The 25,895-nt window shown below is 45.5% G+C and overlaps 1 protein-coding gene across 1 annotated transcript in view; it reads left to right on the top strand.

Annotated features, from left to right (window-relative positions):
* SOX30 (SRY-box transcription factor 30) overlaps positions 1–25,895 on the top strand; it is a 372,899-nt gene that overhangs the window by 167,227 nt on the left and 179,777 nt on the right. Inside the window, exon 2 of the mRNA XM_069202021.1 lies at positions 19,787–20,026. Within this exon, the coding sequence (XP_069058122.1) occupies positions 19,787–20,026 (240 nt within the window). The remainder of the gene's footprint in view (positions 1–19,786; positions 20,027–25,895) is intronic.

Genomic DNA, 25,895 nt, shown 5'->3' with positions numbered 1-25,895 from the left:
GTCCCCACTTTGCTCAGATTGAAATAGGACTAGTAAATCTAACTCTTCCAAAGTAAAACGCTTTCCCCTGGTTTAGCATGGAAGTAGTGTTTTTTTCCTCCAAACTTTAACATCTTTTGACAATTTTTTGTTGAATGTGGAATATTTATTTTGTTTTATAGTTGTCTCTGGTTTAATTTTTATTTTAATCGAGTTTATTTGTTTGATATTTATTTCACTTGTTTTATGTTTATTACTTTGGATGTATAATTGAAAATATAGTTTGCCTTTTTTGTTCACAATATATCTCTTTTGTTACTCTTTGTGGAATTGTTTTATATTAGTATTTTTGGATTGTGGTTATGTTTTCATTTTTATTTTTGCTTCATTATTTTAGTTTTTTTTATTTCTTCTGATTTTGTTTTAAAGCACATTTGTATTGTTTATTTTATTTTATTTTGCAGCATTTTTGAATAATAATAATTATCTTAATGTACCTTTAATTTGTAAGTTCATGTTTATATTTTTGTTCTGACTTTTTTGAAGAATGTATGTATTCTTTTTAATTTGTAATTTAAATTATTATGATTTATTAGTTATATTGTGTACTTGTATTTTTAGACAATTATTTTATATGTATATTATATATTTCTGATGGATACAAACTACCTGTGGATTCCTCACCTTATGAATTCATCCTTGTGCCAGCATCCAACGGAAAGTTCTCTTTCTAGCTCTCCACGTCGATGAGGACGTTACAATTGCACAGCTCCACACGACTCCGTCTGACGTCACCGTGCCAATAAGAGGTCCTCGTCGGCATGCTGACGTCAGTTTCCTTTTTTCCGTGTCTTCGACGCCAACTTTTTTTTCCTGGCTTGTTGGATATTGTGTATCTTTTGTTGTTACAATGTTTCTCCCGAGAAAATCGGGTTTCAAGCCTTGTAGTGAATGTGGCAGTAGGATGTCGGTCACGGATCCGCATGAGAACTGCCTTTGGTATCTTAGCTCTGAGCCCGATGTCGAAGGGTGTGGTTCGTGCCAGAGCATGAATCCTAAGGCACTTAAGGAAAGAGAGGCCAAGCTTTTCTTAGGGAAGGCTAAGAAGAAGTACCACAAGAGGGCTTCTTCTCACACCTCTTCCAGGAGGCATAAGAAAAGGCGTCGGCATGACTCTCGGCGCCGTCATGGTTTACAGAGCCGATCGACATGGAGCCGATCGAGGTCTCCATCAACTCGACGTCGAAGTAATTGGGAGGTGAGCCCTACTCTGACACCGCAGCCCCAAAGCCCAGAAGTATCTCTGATGCCGTCAGTTTATGAGGTGGCTCCTCGTAGCTCTCAGTTTTCTTCAGCGCCGCAATGGCCTGATGTGTAGCAGCAGGATCAAGAACAGCGTTATCCTGCATTCCCGGCTCCGGGAGCGAATCCGGCGGCATTTTTAAATGCCATGTATGCTGTTTTCCAGGCTGTGGCCCCTGCTGGTGCACTAGCAGATCCCACGGGGCCATTAGCTTTTTCTTTGGGCTCCCCGGCTCCATATCAGACAAAAACATTTATCCCGTTCTGCCCGGTTGAGGGTGCCGAGTCGACGTCGATGATGTCTCCTTGATGTATGGCATTCCCATCTAGATCCGTGGCGCCGTTGCCAATTCCGCGTCAGCTGACGCCGATGCTCTCCCCTGCGTGCCAGCCGACTCCAAAGGAGGCGCCGTTGGAGTCCGTGTCGGCGCCGGGTCCGAGTGATGCTCGGATCCATGCATCTTCTGTGCCTGGTCGAGATTCGACGCCAAGGTTAGAATTCCACTTGAGATCTCGGAGAAAGGCCTTGCATCTTCTTGAAGAAGAAGAATACCGACAATTGGAAGAGGGTGAGCTTATGGAGCCTTCGGAGGAATTCCAAGGATTGTGGTCGGCCAGTGGATTGGATACTTCCCCGAAATGGGACATTTCATCTCCGGGGGAGTTTACGGAGGAGGCAGCGTCATTCCACTCGGTCATTAGAAAGCCAGTGGACTATTTAGACCTGCCTTTATCTGCAGCAGAGGTAAAGACAAATCTGCAGACTGAGGTGCTGCATCCTTCTACATCCTCAGCTGATCCTTTTCTGCCCTTCAACGAGGCATTGTTGGAGCCTATTATGGACTTGTGGAGGAAGCCCGTTTCAGCTCCATCTGTTAATAGCTCGGTGGCAAGGAGACATAGGGGGGCATCCGAGGATCCTGGGTTCCTCTCACGTCATCCAACCCCGGAGAGTTTAGTGGTTCAAGCGCCTTGCTCCACAAAGTCTGCTCCTGGTTCGTTCGTTCCCTGCAGCCCCATCTGATAGGGAGTCCAAACGAATGGAGCAGTCTTCAAAAAAGATATTTTCGTCTTGCAGTATGGCGCTTAAGGCTGTGAACGCTACCTGTGTGCTGGGCTGGTATGTCCATGCCCTTATGGATTCAGCCAAGGCTATGGTCGGGGATCTGCCACAGGAGGCGCAGAAGCCTTTTGGAACAATCTTTTCAGATGTGCAGGCTGCGGTGCAACAGATTATACAATCTGGACTTGATACCACAGACTCGGTTGCTAGGGCGATAGGGACATCTGTTGCTACAAGGAGGCATGCGTGGCTGAGGTCCTCCAGATTCTCCTCGGACGTACAGACCACCTTACTTGACTTGCCCTTCGATGGTGAATGGCTGTTTGGAGAGAAAGCTGACTCTGCCCTTGAACGTTTTAAGGAGAGCTGAGCGACTGCAAAGTCCTTAGGTTTACAACTACCCCTGCTGTTCCGTATAGGTCTTTTTGCAGATTCAGAGGGTTTGGTTGTGGGGCGTTTTTTCGGAGGCCCCAGTACTCGGCCCAACAGCCTGCCAATCCATCTTATCGACCCTTTAGAGGGTGTGGGAGGGCTAGAGCTAGAGGGGCAGTCCAGCAACACCCTTCTTCGTCATACTCTTCCTCTGAGGGACACCAGCAGGGAAGGCAGCCCTAGTTTTCCCCACTTTATCGAACATGCCTCTCCTGTAGGGGGAAGGCTTCATCTTTTTCTCCGCAAGTGGGAGTTGATAACAGCAGACTCCTGGGTGTTGAATATTGTGGAAAAAGAATATGCTCTCCCCTTTCAGGAGTTCCCTCCTCTCTCCCCCCCCCCATTCCTCATTTTGTTCAGAGGACCATCTTCTGTTGTTGCATCAGGAGGTTCTGGCCATGTTATCAAAGGGTGCGATAGAGTTGGTTCCGGAGCAGGAAAGGGGTCAGGGTTGTTATTCAAGATATTTCCTGATCCCCAAGAAGGACGGTCGTCTGAGGCCGATCCTAGACCTGAGGATTTTGAATTGGTTCCTCAAGCAGGAGAAATTCAAAATGCTGACTCTGGCACAGGTACTTCTGGCGTTGAACAAGGAGGATTGGATGGTGTCTGTCGACTTGCAGGATGCGTACTTTCACATCCCTATGCTCAAGTCGCACAGGAAGTATCTCCGGATTGTGGTGGGGTTGCAACACTACCAGTTTGCGGTCCTTCAGTTTGGGCTTACTTCAGCACCTCGAGTCACCTCGAGTCTTCACACGGGGCCATCGACAGGTGATGTCGGTGGTTGCAGCACATCTCAGGCGGAAAGGAATAGCGGTATTCCCTTACCTGGACGATTGGTTGATCAAAGCCAAGTCTCCAGAGTTGGTGCTGCATCACCTGCAGGTGACAACCCAGTTGTTGTTCAACCTTGGGTTTTCGGTAAACCTGCCCAAGTCTCACCTGGAGCCCTCTCAATGCCTCCTGTTCATAGGGGCAGTACTGTATACAACATTGTATCGGGCCTACTCTCCGCCTCAGCGGATTCGGGACATTCAGGTGCTGATTCCAATGTTTCGAAATGGAGTGGTTGTTCCGGTCCTCAAGGTCTTACGCCTACTTGGTCTTTTTGCTTCTTGCATTCTGTTGGTCACTCATGCGCGCTGGCATATGAGGGCTCTTCAGTGGTGCCTCCGCAGGCAGTGGTTTCATCACAAAGGGGATCTCGAGGATTCGATAAGGATCTCCAAGGACACTGCAGCGGATCTCCAATGGTGGGCAGTGGACGGCAACCTTTCCCGAGGAAGGCCGTTCTCACTACCACCCCCAGTGGCCACAGTTGTTACGGATGCCTCCACTCTAGGGTGGGGTGCTCATCTGGGGGATCTAGAGATCAAGGGTCATTGGTCTCCGGGGGAACAGATGTTTCATATCATTCTGTTGGAACTGCCGGCGATACGTCTGGCTCTCAAGGCCTTCCTCCCTTCCCTTCGCGGTCGGTCGGTTGAAGTCCTCATGGACAACACTACCGCAATGTGGTACGTAAACAAGCAGGAAGGAGTAGGGTCATACCTTCTCTGCAGAGAGGCTCTGCGGCTCTGGTCCTGGGTTCAGGGCCATCATATTTGCTTGATAGCAAATCATTTGGCCGGGGTTCTGAATGTACGTGCGGACAGTCTCAGTCGACGCTTCTTGGCCGGTCATTCTGCAGTCTCCAGTATCGTTGCAAGGAGCGTTGGGGGATGCGTTTCAAATACCCTGGGGCGGCCAGTTGCTTTACGCGTTTCCCCCCATACCCTTGATTCCTTGGGTCCTGAGAAAGATTCGCCAAGACAGGGCCCAAGTCATCTTGGTGGCACCGGATTGGCCGAGAAGGGTGTGGTACACAGACCTTCTACAACTCTCAAAGTGCCCTCCGTCTCCCGCTCAGGGCAGACCTCCTCTCTCAGTTGCAGGGGCAGGTTCTACACCCCCACCTCCAGAGCTTACACCTACATGCCTGGAGATTGAACAGGGCAACCTGAGTTCTTTTTCTCTCCCACCGGATGTAGTGAATGTTATTCTATCGTCCAGGTGACACTCCACTAAATCCATTTATGTCATTAGTTGGGTTAAGTTTGTTAGTTGGTGTGGAGAGAAGCAGAAATATCCCTTGAAGGCCCACCTTTCCGATGTTTTGTTATTTGCCCTTGATTTAGCAAAGAAAGGCTATTCAGTAGCTACAGTGAAAGGTTATTTGGCTGCTCTATCGGCTTTTCTTTGTCTCCTGAAACAGCCCTCTTTATTCAAATCTCCAATTGTAAATAGGTTTATTAAGGGCTTACTCAATAAGTTTCCCCCCTACGCCTTTTCACATGCCTCAGTGGGATTTAAATCTTGTGTTAACATTTCTGATGGGTTCACCGTTCGAGCCCATGCATTCATGTCCTTTAAGGTATTTGGTTCTTAAGACCGTATTCCTTATTGCTATAACCTCTGCTAGGAGGATTGGGGAGCTTCAAGCCCTTTCCGTAAAACTCCCCTTTACCTTGTTTTTTCCTGATAAAGTGGTACTGAAAACCAATGCGGCCTTCTTGCCAAAAGTTGTCACTCCTTTTCATATGGGACAGGCTATTACCCTTCCCTCTTTCTACCCTCCTCCCCACCCCTCTAAAGAGGAAGAGAGACTCCATCGATTGGACCCTAGAAGGGCTCTCAGTTTTTATATTGAGAGGACGAAAGACTTTCGCCTTGAGGATCAGCTGTTCGTGGGGTATGTTGGTCAGCAGAAGGGCAGAGCAGTCCATAAAAGAACGATCTCCAGGTGGGTCATTCTTTGTATAAAAGTTTGCTACTCACTGGCAAAGAAAGTTCCTCCTGAGGGAATCAGGGCTCACTCCACCAGGGCTAAGTCGGCCACATCGGCCCTGGCAAGAGGAGTCCCGGTGGGGGATATTTGTAAGGCGACAAGTTGGGCGTCCCTCCACACTTTCACTAAGCATTACTGCTTGGATGGTGAGGTTCGGAGGGACGGCCATTTTGCGCGATCTGTTTTACAGGATTTCTTGGTGTACTCAGACGGGCACCCACCTCCGAGTGCAGTACTGCTTTGGGACTCTATTCATAAGGTGAGGAATCCAAAGGTACTTTGTATCCATCAGAAGAACAAGTTACTTACCTTTGGTAACGCTTTTTCAGGTGGATACAATAGCCACCTGTGGATTCCTCACAGTCCCACTCGCCTCCCGTTGCCTGTCTGATTGCACTAGGATATGTGGTTGTATAGATATATGTGTATATAGATTTTTTTCCCTGTATATATATATATATATATAAATGATGGTTTTTCATTATGTTGAATCATGAGGGTTTTATGCGTATATGTATTTATTGGATTTGTTGTGGAAGTCGGTTCGCTCCTGTTCGCCTCAAAGGCACGTAAACAAATATGTGAAACTGACGTCAGCACGCTGCCGAGGACCTCTTCTTGGCATGGTGACGTCAGACGAGTCGCGTGGAGCCGTGCAATTGTGACGTCCTCGTCGACGTGGAGAGCTAGGAAGAGAACTTTCCGTCAGATGCTGGCATAAGGATGAATTCATAAGGTGAGGAATCCAAAGGTAGCTATTGTATCCACCAGAAAAAGCGTTATCGAAGGAAAGTAACTTGTTCTTCATGGTTTTAGTTATTGTTAGTGTTTGGTACAATTTTTTTTTTAAATAGTTTAATTTATGTATGTAGCCATTCTTGTCGTTTACATTGTAAGCATATAAACTGGATATTTAGGACCACAATACTTTTGTTTTGTGATATTTTTGATGTTGATGTTATGTCATAGAAGCAAAGTAGAGCTTTTCCCACCCTCAGAAAGCTGCAATGTTACTTTCCTTCTGCATTGTAAAGTATAAGTGTGAAAAACATTCCTCCATTCAGGATCTACAATGGACTTAATGAATTACTACCTTTCAGAAATTAAAAATGCTGAATTTATCAGTAGTCCTTCACCTATACAAGGCAATACAGTGCAGATCACTTTTTCTTGGATATATGGAATGCTTACTTCTCTGTACCCCTTATCATCAACAAAAATCAACAGCTGGGGCAGTGAGTTCCATAGTTTGCATGCATGGGGAGAGAGTGACATACCACCAGTCAGTCCAAGTTTTTTTTTTATTCATCTAAAGCTAAGCAGCTTTTACTGTGTGACTGCAAGTTGCAGACAGAATTACATTTTTAAAGATGACCTCGCCATCGGCTGCTTTATGAGCAATTGTCAGTGAATTACAGACATAGTTACATATTTTGAGTTGGCGATTCAAACGGTAGTTGGGGGTTTCCAACTGCCTTATGTACAATTGACATCTTTTAATGTGAATCAGTTATTCTCTGTCAAGGCAATCTATAGTATGAATATACCCTAAAATACCTCTAGACATGTGAGATCCATGGAACACATATCAAACAATATTTATCTTATGAAAAAAGATTTAGTAAAGGAAAACATGCTGCTGCCTTTGTTGGTTGTACAAAGCCTTTTTAATTGACCAGATAAGTCCAATATACATTTTCTGAAATCGCTTTTGCACTTGTTTGCAAAAGAAGAGCTAAAGGGGAAATAGGATAAATGTACTCAGTGCAAAATGACACTGAAATTAAACCTTTAATAATTCCAGAAGCTTCCAGTCTGTCCATCATGTAATGGTGGGTCCATGAGGCAGGTAGTTTTTTCCATCTGCAAGAGAAGGCTCCAACTACTGCTTTTGTACCATTTCTTTTCCTCATCGTTTGTGGTAAACAACATCTGCTTTTTTTCTGTGGTGCTTCTCTCCTCATCCCTCCTTTTTTGCCACCATCATGGCTTTCCATGACTGGTAACCACCTTCAGTGAGGTAGACGTTCTGGAAGGACGAGCATGACAAGTTTTATCTGCCTTCTGAATTCTCGCACTGCTAATGACTGCAAAATATGTCCAGGAGTTCCAGGCAAGATACCCAGGGAAGAGAGGGTGTTTGCTGCAGGTTCTATCGTGGGAAGTTACTATTCCTTTCAGTGTCTATCACCCGCAACATGGCAAGGGAGCCATCACCCACGTTTTTTGTCCCAGAAGTGACCAGAACTCCCCCATCTTGGGGCTCCTTGGCCATGCTTCTGATAACCAGCATTCCTGCTCAAAGTTGAGGCATTCACAAAAAATGCCAGGATATTCATTGTTGAGGGTTTCAGGAACCAGTTGTTTGAGGCTTCTTTCTCCTTCCAGGTAATACTGTCTAAGGCATCTTTTTTTATAGAAAAAATGTATTGTTATTCATATTAGCAACAATGAATGCAATTGCCTTTCTTACTGTATGCATTAAATGCCATCAGGTTTGTTGCGGGATCCGGCTTTCCACAACCGGAGGGGTGTGAGGTATGCTTGATGCAGATATTTGAATTGCACCAGTCAGAGCTTTGCTGATATCGCTAAGGTCCAAGGTGCCATATATGCATCTCGTCAGCTGACTTTGTCTAATGGTCCCACCCATTCCTCCCTCTTCTCCTTGAGGGGGCCCATTAGGTCAGGTGAATTCACCACCAGAGTTTTGTATATCTAAGAGATCCCTCCTTTCCCCAGATGGTCCATGAACAGTCAACAGAACCTGGTGAGAGCCCCACAAGTCACCCCATCTTGGATTCTCCTAAGTGTCTAGTTTTCAAAAATGCACAGATTTGGTAGGTTTTCCTAGGTGCCGGCTGAGCTAGAGGCCAAAGTCCACAGCTTGGCACTTTAAAAAAAACGCTCTGTTTTCTTCAAGAAAATGTGACGTGTCCATGTTGTGTTTTGGGGAATTTCCTGTCACAGGCGCTAAGCCTACCCACACAAGTGAGGTACCATTTTTATCAGGAGACTTGGGGGAACGTTGGGTGGAAGGAAATTTGTGGTTCCTCTCGGATTCCAGAACTTTCTGTCACAGAAATGTGAGGAAAAAGTGTTTTTTTGGCCAAATATTGAGGTTTGCAAACCATTCTGGGTAACAGAACCTGGTACGAGCCCCACAAGTCACCCCATCTTGGATTCCCCTAGGTGTCTAGTTTTCAAAAATGTGCAGGTTTGGTAGGTTTTCCTAGGTGCCATCAAAGCTAGAGGCCAGAATCTACAGGTAGGCACTTTCCAAAAAAACACGTCAGTTTTCTTTGGGAAAATGTGATGTGTCCATGTTGTGTTTTGGGGAATTTCCTGTCACAGGCGCTAAGCCTACCCACACAAGTGAGGTACCATGTTTATCGGGAGACTTGTGGGAATGCTGGGTGGAAGGAAATTATGGCTTCTCTCAGATTCCAGAACCTTATGTCGCCGAAATATGAGGAAAAAGTGTTTTTAGGGCCAAATATTGAGGTTTGCAAAGGATTCTGGGTAACAAAACCTGGTGAGAGCCCCACAAGTCACCCCATCTTGGATTCCCCTAGGTGTCTTGTTTTAAAAAATGTGCAGGTTTGGTAGGTTTTCCTAGGTGCCATCTGAGCTAGAGGACAGAATCTACAGCTAGGCACTTTCCCAAAAACACATCAGTTTTCTTTGGGAAAATGTGATGTGTCCATGTTGTGTTTCCTGTCGCAGGCATTAGGCTACCCATGCAAGTGAGGTACCAATTGTATCGGGAGACTTGGGGGAATACAGAATAGCAGAACAAGTGTTATTGCCCCTTGTCTTTCTCCACATTTTTTCCTTCTAAATGTAAGACAGTGTGTAAAAAAGACAACTATTTGCAAAATGCCCTGTAATTTGCATGCTAGTATGGGCACCCCAGAATTCAGAGATGTGCAAATAACCACTGCTTCCCATCACCTTATCTTGTGCCCATTTTGGAAACACAAAGGTTTTCTTGATACCTATTTTTCACTCTTTATGTTTCAGCAAATAAATTGCTGTATACCTGGTATAGAATGAAAACCCTTTGCTAGGTGCATCTCCTTTATTGGCTCTGGGTACCTAGGGTTCTTGATGAATCTACAAGCCCTATATATCTCTGCAACCAGAAGAGTCTAGCAGACGTAACGGTACATTGCTTTAAAAAATCTGACATCGCTGAAAAAAGTTACAGAGTAAAACGTGGAGAAAAATTGCTGTTTTTTTGTCACCTCAATTTCAACATTTTTTTTATTTCAGCTGTTATTTTCTGTAGGAAAACCTTGTAGGATCTACACAAATGACCCCTTGCTCAATTAAGAATTTTGTTTACTTTTAAAAAATGTTTAGCTTTCCGGTATCCAGCATTGTTTGCACACCCATTTTTGTCACTAACAGGAAGGAGGCTGAAAGCACAAAAAATAGTAAAAATGGGGTAGGTCCCATTAAAATGCCAACATTGTGTTGAAAAATGTGGTTTTCTGATTCAAATCTGCCTGTTCCTGAAAGCTGGGAATATGGTGATTTTAGAACGGCAAACCCTTTGTTGATGCCATTTTCAGGGGAAATAATACAAGCCTTCTTCTGCAGCCATTTTTTCCCCTTTTTTTTTTTTTTTAAACGACATTTCTGCTGTATTTTGGCTAATTACTTGGTCTCCTCCAGGGAAACCCACAAACTCTGGGTACCTCTAGAATCCCTAGGATGTTGGGAAAAAAGGACGCAAATTTGGCGTGTATAGCTTATGTGGACAAAAAGTTATGAGGGCCTAAGCGCGAACTGCCCCAAATTCCCAAAAAAGGCTCGGCACAGGAGGGGAAAAGGCCTGGCAGTGAAGGGATTAAATAAGTATATATTTGTATATTTTTAGCTATTACTTTAATATATTTAATTTACATTATATTAATCTTATATGTTAAATAATTTAAATTTAAGGGGCAGATTATGAGTTCGGCGGACGGGAAGACCAATCCGCCGAACATCTGACGGGGAGGTTGCCGCCTTACCGGCTACTTCCCTACCGCCCACATTATGACTTTCCCACTGGGCTGAAGGTTTCTGTAATCAGCCCAGTGGGAAAGTGGCTGCAATGCTGTCAGCCGTAGGGGGCACCAACACCCTTGTTATGGGCACTGTCTGCAGAGCAGACAGTGCCATGGGCAGGATAGGGACACCCCTGTAACTCCCTGCTCCTCCGCCAGCCTTTTCATGGCGCTGGTACCACCATGAAAAGGCTGGTAGAGAACAAGGGTGTAATCAGTGGGGCAGTGCTGAGTTCGGCGCTGCCTTGGCTGGTTCGAACCTGCACCCTCCATCAGCCCGTTGGAAACATTGTTCCTGGCAGAGACGTTGGTCGTTTGGCGGTCCGACCACCAAACTATTTGGCAGTTGGACTGCCAAACCGGTAGCGGTCATGACCGCCACTGAGAGTCTGGCAGTGTGCTTACCACCAGACTCCTAATGAGGCCATAAGTGTTTTTAATGACATATATATATATAAAAATATATACTTTTTCTATATTTTAGTATTTATAATTATATGTATAGGTAAACAATATTTTTGTGATTGATATTTTTGACACAATATTTCTGTATCACGATGTTTGTGGCTTAAATATTGTCATAGAACTACATAGTTGTATAATATTTGGTACATTAAACAGAGCCTGGCTCCCAGACAAAGAATTTATATTGACAGCTCTACTCTTTCAGATGTTCTTTTGGCCGATAAACTGAGGGCTTTGAAAGGTCACACTGTTTATAACTCTCCATGTAATTATACAGAAAGAAGAAAGAAAGGCACTTTTAGATTCTGGGTCTCATTACAAGTTTGGCGGTCAGACGAGCCAGCTGCCAAACTCATGGGGTTGAGGCACCCGTCAACCCACCTGCCTCCCGCCCTGCCGTATTGCCACCCGGCTAACTGGTGGGAACATCATATTACACCATTCCCGCCGGTCAGCCCTGTAGGAACAGTGCTACGGTATTGGGCTCGGCTCCCTTAAGGAAGCCGAGGCCAATACCAAAGGCACACCAGCACCCTTGGAATACACACTGTCTGCAAAGCAGATAGTAGACATTTTGACGGTGCTGGGCAGGGGGAAGGCCCTGCACTCCCCATGCCTTGAGCAGTGCAGTGGCCCCTCTGCAGTCCCTTGCACAGCCTTTCCGCCAGCCTTTCTATGGCGGATGAACCACAGTGGAAAGACTGGCAGAAAGGGGACTCGTGCTCAGCACATCGGTAATAATGCGATGGTATTGGCCCTTAAGGGAGCCAAGGCCAAAACCATAGCACACAAGCACCCTCAGAATGTGCATTGTCTGCAGAGCAGACAGTGCACATGCCGTGGGTGCTAGGCAGGGGAGCCCCTGCACTGCCCATGCCATGGGCACAAGTCTGACCATCGTCAGCCTGTCGGAATTCATGTTCCTTACAAGCCCGGGGGTCCCCTGGAGGTCCACGCACCAGGGTCGTAATGTGGTGGTGGTGGTCGGGCCACCTCGAATGCAGTGGTCCTACTGCCACTGTGAGTCTGGCTGCCCTTGGACTGCCATACTCGTAATAAGGCCATATGAATTTCTTTTGTTGCCCATATGTAGTCATTATCTCGATCTTTCCATTTACTGAATGATAGGAAAGTGATCATTTTCCATATTACATGATCTTCAGTTTTGAAGCATCAAGGGGTGAGGTGTTATCTATTAGTCGATGATCTAGTTGGCTTTTCTTAGACAAACGGGTAGAATGGAATTGGAGGGCAGTAAATACTTCTACATTGAAAAGACTGTGATAGTTTTCTGAAAAAGGTTTTTAAGGTGAAACATTTTCTGAACATTTAGTGGAATAATGTAACATTTATATTATGTCAGTCCTTAACAAAAATGTTCTAAATGGATAGGCTTAGGTATTTGTCCTTTCCATTTTAATCAGTGATTTACCTATGCTATTAGGGATGAGTGCAACCCAATGCAGAAGAAACTGAAATGCCTTGTAAACGTTCAGAACGTTCTCAGAGACATTTAAAGTTTGACAACTTTAAAATGTATTTTAAAAGAATGGTGTCAAAAGTGTAATACTGAATCACAATAAACTGTTCCCCTTTGATGCAATTTTGTTCTGATCCAGAAGACAATAGAATACCTCACATTTACAGAAATATACATTTGGTTGAAAATGTCACTGTAATTCCCTTACACTGGAGAAGGAAACTACAGGAAATAGGCTACGCATTAACAGTGCTAACATGGCACTACACCTTTAGGAATTCCAGAAGCTGCCAGCCCTCATTCAATGCAGAGTCAGTAAGGTGGTTTGTGTTTCTTGTCACTCAAGAAGGATCCCCAAAACTGTCTTTCTTAGGGTGTTTTGGGGTGAAAACCTATGTTTTCATAAGTCTTTTTTTTACCTTATTTAGGACCAGATTATGAGGCTGGTGGTAGGAAGATTGCCAGCCTTGCGTTGGCTGCCGGACCGCTGCAGCTGTGGCAGTCTGTCTGTCACATTACAAGGTTGGTGGGCAGACCTGCCGACGGGCTGATGGCGGTGCAGTTGAAGTCAGCGGCGCCCTGCTGATTACATCCTTGTTCTCCGCCAGTCTTTTCATGGCGGTACCACCGCCCTGAAAAGGCTGGTGGAGAACAGGTGAAGGGGCCTCAGAAGAGCCCATGCATTGCCCGTGGCATGGGCAGTGCAAGAGTTCCCCTGCCCAGCACCCTCGCAATGTGCACTGTCGTTTTGCAGACAGTGCTTATTTCGAGGGTGCTGGTGCCCCCTGTGTGCGAAAGCATTGCTGCCGTCTCTATTATGAGTTGGTGACAGTGCTGCCACCCCTTTCCCACTGGGCTGACCAGCGGAAACATTGGATAAAGCAGAATAGGCTTATATTTTCACATGAGTGTGCAAAGGAATTTTCATCCTATTTCCCTTCACTTACATGACAATCACAAGATTTTCCGAGGCTGTTTATCTTATAACATATGTCTAGGGCCACTGAAATTATGTGATAAAGTGGCTGCTGCATTTTTTGTGTCAAATTTGCCTCATTTGCCACATAATGTAGATTTTTCACAGCCTGGTGGGCAGAAGATGTGGATTTTATTAATGATATGGCGGCTTCATTATTGCCCACTCACAGCAGCAACAATTGAAGGAATTCAGAACTTTAAAAATAAAAACATTATAACAAGGTATATAGTTCATTGCTCCTCTGCTATCTTCCTTCTTTGGCGTAGCGAACAAAATAACTCCAAACTGAAAGCACACTTCCACAATAGAGGTGTCACAAATGGATGTTTCACCAATAGAATCCAGAAATAGGGAGCTGTTATTAATCTGAAAGAAAAAGATCAAACTGAGTTAAATTACTATTACCAAAGGGATCGTGTCAATGTGATGAGATAATCTTAGCCTCTGTGTCATTAATAAAATCCAGGTTTCTGCCCACTAGGTAGGACATCCCTGACATCCAATAAAGAAGTATAATTTGCAATAGGTGGGTTCAAAACCTGCATACTTTGTACAATCTTTCTAGTTAATATATTCTGACCAACAGATATGCCGTCCACCAAACAATGACTGGGCGCTATTGCTGATCTGTGAATTTTGACTGTCCGGTAGGACAAACCTGACTCGTACAGCTCTTATAAGTAGTTAACCACTTTCACTAAATCAGTTGAAATGGGATCATAATTCTGTTGAACACACCAACATGCCAGTCGATAAGCTTTCCTCGTCCCAGGTGCCCACAGCTCTAATGTGAGTAAGAAAGTGTCCGCCGAAAGCCCAGGGATATCCCATTGTCTCCTGAAATCCTCTAGGCTATCAGAACCAACAGACCCTGTTCTAAAGGAGATTACATTCTCCTTCTGGACCCAAAATTACATCTCTGGACATTAGAATTAGGATGGGAAAGTCCACAGTCATTTCCAACATAATTGGAAACCAGGCCTGTGACCTCCAAATTGGTGTTATTACCATAGTAGTCTCCCTGGTTCTGCAGCAGGGTTCGAGGAATCATGGCAAATGGAGAGAAAGCATAGGGTGCCAAGCCCCTCCAGTCCTGTAGAAAGGTGTCCATCCCAGAAACCTGAGGGTCCGGCCTCCATCTGAAGAACCTTGTCAATTGTGTGTTTAATCTGTCTGCAAACAGGTCCACTTTGAAGGGACCCCACCTCTCCTGCATTCTCAGGAATACTCTCCTGTCCAGCCTCCCACTGCTGGAGTCTTTGAAGTCCTGAGGAAACCAGTCCACTGTGCCATTGTCTAGCCCAGGAATATGTTCTGTCACAACAGAAACTCCCTTGCTCAAACAGTACGCCCAAAAATCCTTCGCTAAATCTGCCAGACGCTTGGAATGAGGGCCACCCATCTTGTTGACATACTTCACAGCTGACACATTGTCCATGCGCAACATCACACAACATCTCATCATGTCTCTGGTAAAGGAGCAAATCGCGAAAGAACCTGCCAACAACTTTAAGCATTTGTTGTGTAAGCCCCTCTCTTGATCTGACCAACGTCCCCTGGTGGATAGGTTACCATATTTGGCTCCCCATCAGTCTAAACTGGCATCTGATTCTATTATAATTTCTGGCTCTGCCCCAAAATGGCCCTGCCATTCCATACTTCTGCATTTTTTAGCTACCACAAAAGTGTTTGTCTTGATTCCTGATTTAGGGATAGCATTTGAGAATACGAGCAACTGTCCTCTAAGCATTTCTTTTGAGTCTTTGAGGGCCCGGTAGTGTAAAAGGCCTGCAAAAAATCACCTGAATTGTGGAAGATAACAGACCCAGAATTCTTGCTAATAACCTCAGCGGAATTTTCTTCCTTGCTCATAAATTCCTCAGCGCCTTGTATAATTTCCTTAACTTCTCTCTGGGAAATTTGAGTTCTGCTTGAACTGTGTTTACCATGAAACCTAAAAACTGCACTTGTTAGGATGGATTTATTATAAATCCCAAGTGTTCTAGTAATTGAACAGTCATCACCATTTGGTGAGAGACCTTAGTCCCTGTACTGTGCCATTATCAGGATATCGTCCAGGTAGATAATCAGTCTTACCCCCCTTGCTCTGAGCTTGGCCACCAAAGGGCGTCAAACTTTTGTGAAGGACCAAGGTGCTGAGGGGAGGCCAAACGGCAGGCTGCAAAATTGCCAAAGTATGCTCTTCCTGGTAAACTGAAAGAACTTTTGAGGCGGAGACCAAATTGGGATTGTTAAATACACGTCATTGAGGTCTAATCTTGTTAGCCAGCTCCCTTTCCTCAAGATGTCCCTCAACAGATAAATCCCCTCCATTTTGAAATGACGATAGACCACCCACTTGTTTAGTTCTTTCAGATTTATTACTGGCATCATCCCTTTGTCCTTCTTCTCAACGAGGAAAATGTTGCTGACAAAACCAGTGCTTGAGGTCCTCCGAATAGCCTTTTTGGCTAGTAAATCCTTTATATCCCTTGTCACCATATCTGTGTCCTGATCTGAAAATCTTACCTCCAGAGGTTTTCTCGCCTAGACTGGGAAGTCTACAAATTCCAGTCTGTAACCCTTGATGGTTTCCAAAACCCATGGGTCCTGTGTTAGTAATTTCCAATTTCCACAGAACTGGGCCAATCTTTCGCCCACCTTTGCAGGGGTATGTAAAGGGTCTCCCTTACCTGCAGAGAAACCTCTTTGTCTCTGGTCTCCTCTGCTAAGCCTGGCATGGGTCTTTTGTTGCAGAGGGTAGAAGCCCTGGTGTGGACCAAAACCCTATTGCTTGTATCTGATGCCACATCCCAGAAAGGGTCTGGAGGAAGCTTGCCCTTGGACGGGTAACTGACCCCTTGTTCGCCCCACCCTACCTGTAAAAATATGTGGGGCCCGCAACACCCCCCACTGTCCCTCCCCGCAGTCCTGGGGACCACCACCTCCTGGGGCTGAATTAAACAATGGAGGGAGGCTGCAAAGCCCCCCCCTGTGAAGCCATAGATGGCCCTAGGGACCGCCACATCCTAGACCTGGCTCTTGCTACCTCCTGAGGTACCCACCCTCGGGAGGTGGCTGTTTGCTTTTGCTTGGTCGGAGCTGGCAGCTCCCATCAAGCAAAAGCAAACATAACTCTGTTTCTGCAAGTGGGAGCTGTCAAACAGCTCCCGCTTGCAGAAAGCTGAGTTTTCGTCTGTTTCCCTCCACGCAAATATGCGAGCAGCGAAAGAGATGAAAACATTGCTCCCACAAGCAGGTTGCTGCTATTTGAATGTGCTTGTGGGAGCAATGCTGGCTCCTGCAGGACGCAAGGAGCCGGGTAAGTCCTGGGGCCTTGAGGCTACCCCCCACGGTCCTGTGCTGTCACCAAACATCTTGCTTTTGTGATGATTTGAAATTATTCTATGGAGTGACCATTACTATAGCAATACCAATGGTCTCTCAATAAAATGACTTCAAAGCGGCACAGAAGCAAGATGTTTGGTTTGAACATTATAGTTATAGAACAGCTGGTCTAATAGTAAAACTCTTTAACTATCACTCAGTAGGTCGAAGGTTCAAATCCTAGTATTTTATGGTAGTGCGTCTATTTATTTACTGGTGTTTTGAATGTGAAACATTCCTACTGAAGGTATATTTACTCTTTTTCCCACTATCTTTGGGTTGAATGTCATGGATATGTCTGGAGAGTGCATAGGACGTGTTCATCTGTGGCCTAGTGGTTAAGGTCTCCGACCCTCACACTGAAGGTTGAGGGTTCCAGTCAAGGTATGTTAATGGTCATTTCCCTGCTTTGATTTCTTTTCAACTTCAAATATTTAAGGTAGAGACCAAAAGGTGGTCTCACTATTTTTACTTCACTTATATACTTTTCTTTTCAATTTGTCTGGAAATATCTTATTCTAAGTATATAATTGATCAAAGCCTTAAAAACCTCTCCTCTCTCTCTGTCTCTCCAATTTCAATTATCAGTTTTGGGGTTGGGTGGTTATAGTGGGTTATAGGGGGTTGTCTGCAAGCCCTGGCTGCAGGCCAGGCCCTTCGGCCAACACCCGCCGTGCACAGCCAAAAGTTGTGCATGGCACAGGGTTGGGTGGTTACAGGAGGTTAGACACCGGACCAGTCCCCACCGCGCTGGTCCAAAGCCCTTGCGTGGAGCGGAGTTGGGTGGTTATAGGGGTGGTTGGGTTGGGTGGTTATAGAAGAGGTATGTCAAGTAACTATAACTAGCGCCATAAGGTAACTATGACTTGCACCCTCGCCATGCACTGCTAATTACCCCTGATATTACAGCACTTATGACATTAGCAGTAAAATTATTGATGAGATAACTGTACATTGAGGGGCACAAATTGAAGTTACCTTAGGGCGCGAGTTATAGAAACTTGAAATAAATTCAGAACCTAACTATAACGTCCCTGTAACCTTTGGTTTTTAAGAGAAAAAAAAAATATATATATATATATTAGTTGTTGTACTATGTAAATTAATATTTTAGATATGTATATATGGGTCCCGACGCATTGGGTGAGATTATTCAGTGCTTACAATTTAGATGAGGATTCCCCTGGAAGAGAACGATTGTAGGTAAGCAACTTTTCCGTATTAAGGGTTATATTACCAGTTCTCAGGTGTTCATATACTCCATTACAGTCTATGATCTCTCTTCCAACAGTTCAGTTAGAACAAGTTGTTACTCTCTCTCAAAGTAGACAAGGAATTCCATCATTTAAAATATAGAGAATTCTCAGGTAAGGATTAGAGCTGTTCCCATTGTCCATCCATCATCCTCCCTCTTCCTTCCCCACACCTGCCTGAAACATAGAGATTCCCTGGTAAGGAATGGTACTGTTCCAAATCTGCATCCTCAACCTAGTTATTTCTCCCTGGCTAATATAGGAATTGGCTTCTCGGTCCTTCTTCTCTTGTTTCCAGATATCCATTGGTCGCCACCCCCCCACCCCCCCTTTTGTCCCGGATGTCTCCTCCATCCTGTTCCTGTTCCCTCCTGCACCCTTAGGGTCCACCCCATAAAAACCCATGGCCCAACCCCCTTTGTCTTGGAGTGAAGTCATAGAGTTTCCAGGGATTTCTCTGTGGCGTTTGTTATTCTGGGTTCCTGGTCAGATATGTGCCTTCATAGCAGGTAAGAAATACAGCAGTTTGCAGTCCCTCAATTTCCATGGCCTGCATGCTGCTGTTCTGGGATCCCACCCCCGGTTCCTTCTTCCTCTTACTTCGCCAAAACACCTCTCCCTGGTGGGGGACTCCTTTCCCACCCATCTGAAACCACATTATCAACCTCGGTAGCCTTTGTCTTTCCTATAGACGTTTGCAGTTGGGGTGGCTCCAAGTTCTCTGCGTATTTTGCACCACCTTACACAAGCCTCTGCCTGGGCTCTTAGCCTGTGCTTACACTTTCTCAGCCTGTGCTCCCAGGATCTCGAAGATCACCTCCCTCTTTAATCAGAACAGTACCAACACACTTACAATTGGGAATAAAACCGAAACCTCAGATATGCTGACTTCTCACTCCTTCCGCTAAGGCTACCTCCTCTCTCTATCCCTCTATGTATCACCTCCGGGGCTTGTCCCTGTACAGCTCTCTGTTTCTAGACATCTAGCAGTGTGCTTTAGAAATATAAAAGTATACCCACATGCATTATATATTTAAAAACATAGAGAAAATTATGCTCTTATGCATTTTTTTGCTAATTAAAAGGTGTTTTGGGGTTCCTACATGTGCTCTACTCTATTGATTCAAAGAAAATACCCATGACGTGAGAACTGGGATTACAGATAAGTAACTTTTCCTTAGTCACAATATTTGCTAGTCAAAAGCTCGGAAACAGTTTTGTACGATTCTAAATTGTTTAAAATAAGTTGGGTCTGCGAATAATATTGGCTCAGCTATTTGGGTCTAGAATGTCCAATCCTAATAGGTTGATCGGCGGTGGAAGCAGCTCCGCATTAAACGGAAAGGCCCGTCAAAAGTGGTCTTATACCTCTCAGTTTCGAGATAAATCATAAATTGATGTTGAGTTATTGTGAGGTGCAGTTTTCATTGTGATTGAATAATGATGAACAATTAGCTTGAATTGCCTTTCCGTAATTACTGCATCATTAGTTGTTGTGTGTCCATGGCGTGTAGTGATTGCTATGTGAGCGTAATTAATATTTGTTGACTGTGATGCAGGAATGCCCGATACCCCATTCAGCAAGGACCGAAATGGCCACGTGAAGCGTCCAATGAATGCATTCATGGTTTGGGCTCGGATTCACCGTCCAGCACTTGCCAAAGCCAATCCAGCAGCCAACAATGCAGAGATCAGTGTTCAGCTTGGGCTGGAGTGGAATAAACTGAGTGAAGATCAGAAGAAACCTTATTACGACGAAGCTCAGAAGATCAAAGACAAGCACAGAGAGGAATTTCCTGGTAAGACTTTGGGACAGGAAAGTTTGATTGGACCAGGGCAACAAGTGACTCTGAGAAAGAAAGAATCACATTTATGAAAGGTGCATATGTTTCAGGCGCTGGTATTGGATTTCCCTGAAGCCCTTTAAGAATCAAGGGCCTGTGCAAAAACTTGTCACAAATTGTGCACTGAAATTTTGCAAATAGAATATGCTTTTTGCGAACCAACCTATGTACTAATTGGTTGGTTCACAATTCAACGAAACACAGGGGGTTGCACAACGACTTGCCTACTTAATATGCATTAGGCAAGTTTCAATTTGCGACCCCCTGCAATTGTCTACAATTACAGGTATGTTGAGCTACGCAGGGCCAGCAATTCACCATCCCTGTGATTACATTCCAAAACAGAAAACGTATTTTTTTTGCAAAGGAGGTAGGATTTCTTATACGAACACCTACTCCTCAGGAGGCCACATTCAGTTACCACCCTCTTTTAGGAGTCGGTAACTGGTCTGTGTTTTCGAATTGCAAATCTGGTCACAAATCATTGATGCACAAGTTACCAAGGGCCATATGTACAAACACTTTTTCCCATAGGCACAGAATGGGTAAAAACCTTTGCTACATCTGGCTCCAAATCACAAAGTTGTAAGCAATGCTGATTTCAAATTGTGATTCATTATGTGCCACAGAACCTATACCACAAGACAGGAAAACGTTTTATGAAGCGCAAAATGGGTTTTGTACACTACAGAAAGGGGCTTTGTAGTTGAAAACCCAGCGAGTATGCAGATCAAAGGGTTTGTGTCCACAGAGTCACAATGTACATCTGTCCCTAAGTTACAGAAAATCTTAATGCTTACATTATTCACCCATGTGTTATTTCAGAACGTATTGAACATTTTGAGTTTTTTATCAAAATCACAACAGTTTGACACTCTTCGCACTGAATGTTCATAAATTGTCATAAACAATGAATAGCACTACGCACGCCCAGGATCCCCAAGCACATTTACACAAATAATTTTCGCTGTAATTTTTTTACAGTATGCCTGTCTGGACCGAACATTATTAAGTGTATTTGTATTTTATTTTACAAATAGCCCAATTAGATTTGGAAATTAAACTTCTTTTCAAAATTATGGCTGTTCAGGATTTCCTTACTGAAAAATGAAAGTGAGTACATGGGGATTCGCCTAGTTAAGCAACACCCCCAAAAATGGAAATGGAACACAGTCCCTTAACGTGCAGCTGTGGGTTTTTTAGATCATTGTATTGAACCGCTCCTAGACCAAACAATATGTGACTTGTTCACCACCAATACCAAAAGGGAAAAAGGAGGAAGCGCCTATAGTATCCCCTCTTAAGACAACTATGCAACTGTTATCATAGCATACTCCACGACCTGACATATGTGGAGGGGTTATGTGTATCTGTTATATCCTATTGTGTTGGCTATGATGAAAGTGTCTTTTAGAGGATGAAAGCTTGTTGGCCATAACAATGAAGGCCGTCTGTACCTCATCATTTCTAATGCGAGCTAATCGACAGATGAAGCAGGACTTCCGTTAGAGTCTGAAAGAGAGGCTCTGGTTTCAAATCGTTCTTCTATGTTGTCAAATGTGGTGGTTTACTTGAATAGCTATTGTGTATCCATGAGATGACCTACCAATTCCATAGCAGAAAATGAAAAGCCTTCCTTTCTCTGGCATCCGACCAGGAGGCACACCGATGATGAGACCCTTCAAATGAAGTTGCTTTCATTATGGGCAAAAGTTAAAACTCAAAAGATGTCACCTACATCAACAATGACTTATTTCTTCTCTTTCCCATTCCTCACTTTATAATGGTGGGAACAATCTCATATCAGCTCTCAGAGTAGCGGAACACCACTGAGATATATTGTTCTTCGTCATAAAATCCTTGCTAATTGATATTTGTGAACACTGAAAATCTCCACCTCCTAGTGGGATCCCAGAACACTTTTATATAAGAGAAAATTCTTCTTTTTTAAATTTATTTATTTATTTTTGCATTTTAAAAAAAGGCAAACATCATCAAACAACACAAACCAGCGTTCACAGACAGTATACGTAACACTGATTCTGCTGGGAGGGCTCACAGAAATGCGGACGTGTTCAAATTGCAAAGGAAACCACAGAAGAGACTTATCTCGTACAGAAGCACCTCTAAACCGTATCGCAGGTGAACCTGAGAAACAGAAAACAACAGAGAGTGAAAGGAAAGAGAGAACAGAGCAAGAAGAGAAAAAAGAAGAAAAGCAGCTCTGTCAACATCATCCGCGAAGAGAGGGGGGCACACTTTAGTAGCGCAGCAGGTATAGCCGTCGCCAAAGGAACCAACAAGAAGTGGCACCGAAAGCTAGCCATCTCTATGCGTACAAGCTGCAAGAAACGTCACCGAGCGGGCCCAGATATCCCTTGGTTGGGAACCCTCCAGCATCATCACCCAGTACTCTGCCAGCTGTTCCTAACAGTATGCAGCATCTCTCAGCCAATCATCACAGCGAGGCACCCGCTTCCTTCTCCAGCACATTGCAACCCGGCGCTTAGCCAGTAGCAGCAGCAGGCCCACCAATTGTCTGGACACAGAGGGGATCTCCTCCACATAGCCCAGAAGCGCCAGCACAGGAGCACACGTCAACGCAAGTCCAGTCATCTCATCTATTGCATGCAGTACCTCCGACCAGTAATCACGCAGTGCACCGCAGTCCTATGCCAAATGTATGAAGTCCCCCTCTGAGGCCGAGCAGCGTGCGCAGTTAGCATCTGCTCTAAGGCCCATTTTTTTCAGGCGATTAGGCGTGTAGTACAGTCGATGTAAAAAATTTAAATGGATAAGGCGCAATCTATAAGTAGGGGAAAGGGCCCGCATTTAAGCACAGCAATAGCGCCATTGCTCCTCCAAAATAGGTGCACCCAGGTCTACCTCCCAGCGGACTCTGGCCTTGGAATCAGCCCGGTATTCCGTAGTCAGTGAGCAAGCATACATGCTCGTAATGAGGCAGCGAGCAGTCGGTGCCTTGTACAATAATTCCAGCGCTCGGCAGAGAGGAGGCTCTGCAGGAAAGCAGGTATACCACGCCCGCAGCATAGCCCGGATCCTAAAAAAGAGCAAGCGATATAGGGCAGCATCGCTGCACACACCCAGAGCCTCTTACAAGGACATAAACATCCCCACCGAGAACCAAGACCCCAAAGTAACCATATCTACTCCTGGAGGTGTTCAGAGATGTTGCCATCCTCCAGCAGGGGGAAGCCCACTGCAATGCGCACTGGCATCGAAGGCGCAAATACCTCGCGCACTCCTGGCCATCTCAGCAGACACGCCCAAGCTTGCACCGAGCACCTCACGGTGTCCGCATCCCGTCGACGGGCCCATCCGGGCTACCTGTAATCCATCCAGCCTATTCAGCCAAACTGAGTCATGTTCTGCTGCCAAATGCAGCAAATAACATATAGGATGCAACCAAAAATGGATAAAGTGGGCCTGCATGCAGTAATAATACAGTTCCAAATCCGGGGCTGCAAGTCCTCCCTGCTCAAACGGCAGAGTCAGAGTCTCCCATGCTATTCTGGCCGGTCCCCCCACCCAAACAAGAGCCACCAGCAAGGACCGTAGCTGTAGGAAGTTGGCTCTGTATATACTATTTCAAAGTAAGAAATAGTGTGCACAGAGTCCCAGGGTTCCCCTTAGAGGTAAGATAGTGGCAAAAAGAGATAATTCCAATGCTCTATTTTGTGGTAGTGTGGTCGAGCAGTAGGCTTATCAGAGGGTAGTCTTAAGCATTTGTTGTACACACACAGGCAATAAATGAGGAACACACACTCAAAGACTTACTCTAGGCCAATAGGTTTTTATATTGAAAACTATCTTTTAATAGTTTATTTTAATAACCACAGGTTCAAGATTTACAAGTAATACTTTAAATCTAAGGTACTTCACTTAGTTACTTTAGGAACTTTCAATAAAAGCAATATCACATACAGTCTTTGTAAAAATGGCAATAAGCTATTTTCAAAGTGGACACTGCAAAAATCAACAGTTCCTGGGGGAGGTAAGTAAAGGTTAGGATTGCAGGTAAGTAAAACACTTAAAAGTCTCAAAGTTGGGGCCAAGGTAGCCCACCGTTGGGGGTTCAAGGCGACCCCAAAGTTACCACCCCAGCAGCTCAGGGCCGGTCAGGTGCAGAGGTCAAAGAGGTGCCCAAAACACATAGGCTTCAGTGGAGAACAGGGGTGCCCCGGTTCCAGTCTGCCAGCAGGTAAGTACCCGCGTCCTCGGGGGGCAGACCAGGGGGGTTTTGTAGGGCACCGGGGAGACACACAAGAAGGCACAGAAAGTACACCCTCAGCGGCACAGGGGCGGCTGCGTGCAGTGTGCAAGCAGGCGTCGGGTTTTAGATAGAAAGTAATGGAGGGACCCGGGGGTCACTTCAACGATGCAGGCAGGCACGGGGGCTCCCCAGGGTAGCCACCACCTGGGCTAGGCAGAGGGTCGCCTGGGGGTCGCTCCTGCACTGGAGCTCGGTTCCTTCAGGTCCTGGGGGCTGCGGGTGTAGTGTTGGTTCCAGGCGTCGGGTCCCTTGTTACAGGCAGTCGTGGTCAGGGGGAGCCTCTGGATTCTCTCTGCAGGCGTCGCTGTGGGGTCGTCTCTGGTTACTCACAGGCTCGTAGTCACCGGGGAGTCCTCCCTGAGGTGTTTGTTTTCTGCAGGTCGAGCCGGGGGCGTCGGGTGCAGAGTGGAAAGTCTCACGCTTCCGGTGGGAAACGTGAAGTCTCTAAAGTTGCTTCTTTGTTGCAAAGAAGTTGCAGGTTTTGGAACAGAGCCGCTGTTCACAGGAGTTTCTTGGTCCTTGGGTGCAGGGCAGTCCTCTGAGGCTTCAGAGGTCGCTGGTCCCCGTTGGATGTGTTGCTGTTGCAGTTTTCTTTGAAGTTGGGAGACAGGCCGGTAGGGCTGGGGCCAAAGCAGTTGTCGTCTCCGTCTTCTCTGCAGGGCTTCAGGTCAGCAGTATTTCTTCTTGTTAAGGTTGCAGGAATCTAGTTTCCCAGGTTCTGGGGTGCCCCTAAATACTGAATTTAGGGGTGTGTTCAGGTCTGGGAGGGCAGTAGCCAATGGCTACTGTCCTTGAGGGTGGCTACATCCTCTTTGTGCCTCCTCCCTGTGGGGAGGGGGCACATCCCTAATCCTATTGGGGGAATCCTCCAAACTCAAGATGGAGGATTTCTCAAGGCAGGGGTCACCTCAGCTCAGGACACCTTAGGGGCTGTCCTGACTGGTGGGTGACTCCTCCTTGTTTTTCTCATTATCTCCTCCAGCCTTGCCGCCAAAAGTGGTGGTAGTGGCCGGAGGGGCGGGCATCTCCACTAGCTGGGATGCCCTGGGGCGTTGTAACAAAAGGGGTGAGCCTTTGAGGCTCACCGCCAGGTGTTACAGTTCCTGCAGGGGGAGGTGAGAAGCACCTCCACCCAGTACAGGCTTTGTTCCTGGCCACAGAGTGACAAAGGCACTCTCCCCATGTGGCCAGCAACATGTCTGGTGCTGTGGCAGGCTGGCAGAAACTGGTCAGCCTACACTGGAAGTCGGGTATGTTTTCAGGGGGCATCTCTAAGATGCCCTCTGGGTGTATTTTACAATAAATTGTACACTGGCATCAGTGTGCATTTATTGCTCTGAGAAGTTTTATACCAAACTTCCCGGTTTTCAATGTAGCCATTATGGTACTGTGGAGTTAGTGTTTGACAAACTCCCAGACCATATACTCTTATGGCTACCCTGCACTTATAAGGTTTTGCTTAGACACTGTAGGGGCATAGTGCTCATGCACATATGCCCTCACCTGTGGTATAGTGCACCCTGCCTTAGG

This window comes from Pleurodeles waltl, chromosome 7 (assembly GCF_031143425.1).
Source record: "Pleurodeles waltl isolate 20211129_DDA chromosome 7, aPleWal1.hap1.20221129, whole genome shotgun sequence".
Lineage (NCBI taxonomy): Eukaryota > Metazoa > Chordata > Amphibia > Caudata > Salamandridae > Pleurodeles > Pleurodeles waltl.
This window is presented reverse-complemented; position numbering and strand designations above follow the sequence as displayed.